General features: G+C 42.5%; 1 protein-coding gene across 1 annotated transcript; it reads left to right on the top strand.

Annotated features, from left to right (window-relative positions):
* On the top strand, nt 1–649 carry LOC139710223 (uncharacterized). The gene is made up of 2 exons (XM_071622154.1): nt 1–193; nt 321–649. The coding sequence occupies exons 1-2, from the start codon at nt 1–3 to the stop codon at nt 647–649; spliced, it is 522 nt and encodes a 173-aa protein (XP_071478255.1).
* The last annotated feature ends 299 nt before the right edge of the window (nt 650–948 follow it).

Raw genomic sequence — 948 nt, forward strand, 5'->3', positions numbered from 1 at the left:
ATGTCTAGCGAACAAGGCGACAGCACAATAGATGATGAAGCGATAGAAAAGACAGACAAATTTGTCTTCCTTGGCAGCACTGTCCCATCAGTTACAAATGATGTTAAACGAAGGACTACCCTTGCAGCCTGGGCTTTCGGCCGTCTCAAAGGAACAATTATGGTCAAACCAAAACATCTCGAGAACCTTAAAAGTGAGAATATATAAAGCTCTCATCCGACCAATCGCCACTTATGGTGCTGAAACATGGACCCTTACGAAGGCAGACACAAGCAGACTGGAATCCTTTGAGATGAGATGCCTCAGGACCCGTATTGCAGGCGTTCAGCTTCTCGACCACATCAGGAATGAGGACATCAGGAAGTCTCTGAACGCCAAAAGATCCATCAGCCAAGAAATCACCTCACGCAGAATGAAATGGTTTGGGCATGTCATCCGCATGCCAGAGAATCGACTGCCACGTGAAGCTTACTATAATGACTTCCACACAGCACGACCACCTGGTCGTCCTCCCTCCAGATGGAAAGACCAACTTCGCTGTGATACGGGATCAACTCTACTGAGCCTTGAAAACCATGCAAAGGACAGGAGAGGTTGGGGTGAGCTCACCCAGAGGAGTGCAAAGGGACACACAGTCCTACGCCTTTAAGTAAGTCATTATTCTGTTTTTCGTCATGACACCTTAAATGATAGGGCCTTTATAAGTCAAGAAAAATGTAACAATACGATTGGCAATGAACATCACAATAATAGTTTCAGTATACGACGTACATCACCATTCATTCAAAACGTATTTGCATTTCAGAATCGATGGCAAGACTTTGAAAATTGGTGCTATTAATTTAATAAAATTCAATAATAACACTAATATAATGTTACGCCTACTACTAGTGAAAATAGAAGCAGAAGACACAATAGTTGTAGTAACAATTATTCAATATCAATGGT

This window comes from Diadema antillarum, unplaced genomic scaffold (genome assembly GCF_040938485.1).
Source record: "Diadema antillarum isolate AM-2024a unplaced genomic scaffold, OU_Dant_1.0 seq00001510_RagTag, whole genome shotgun sequence".
NCBI lineage: Eukaryota > Metazoa > Echinodermata > Echinoidea > Diadematoida > Diadematidae > Diadema > Diadema antillarum.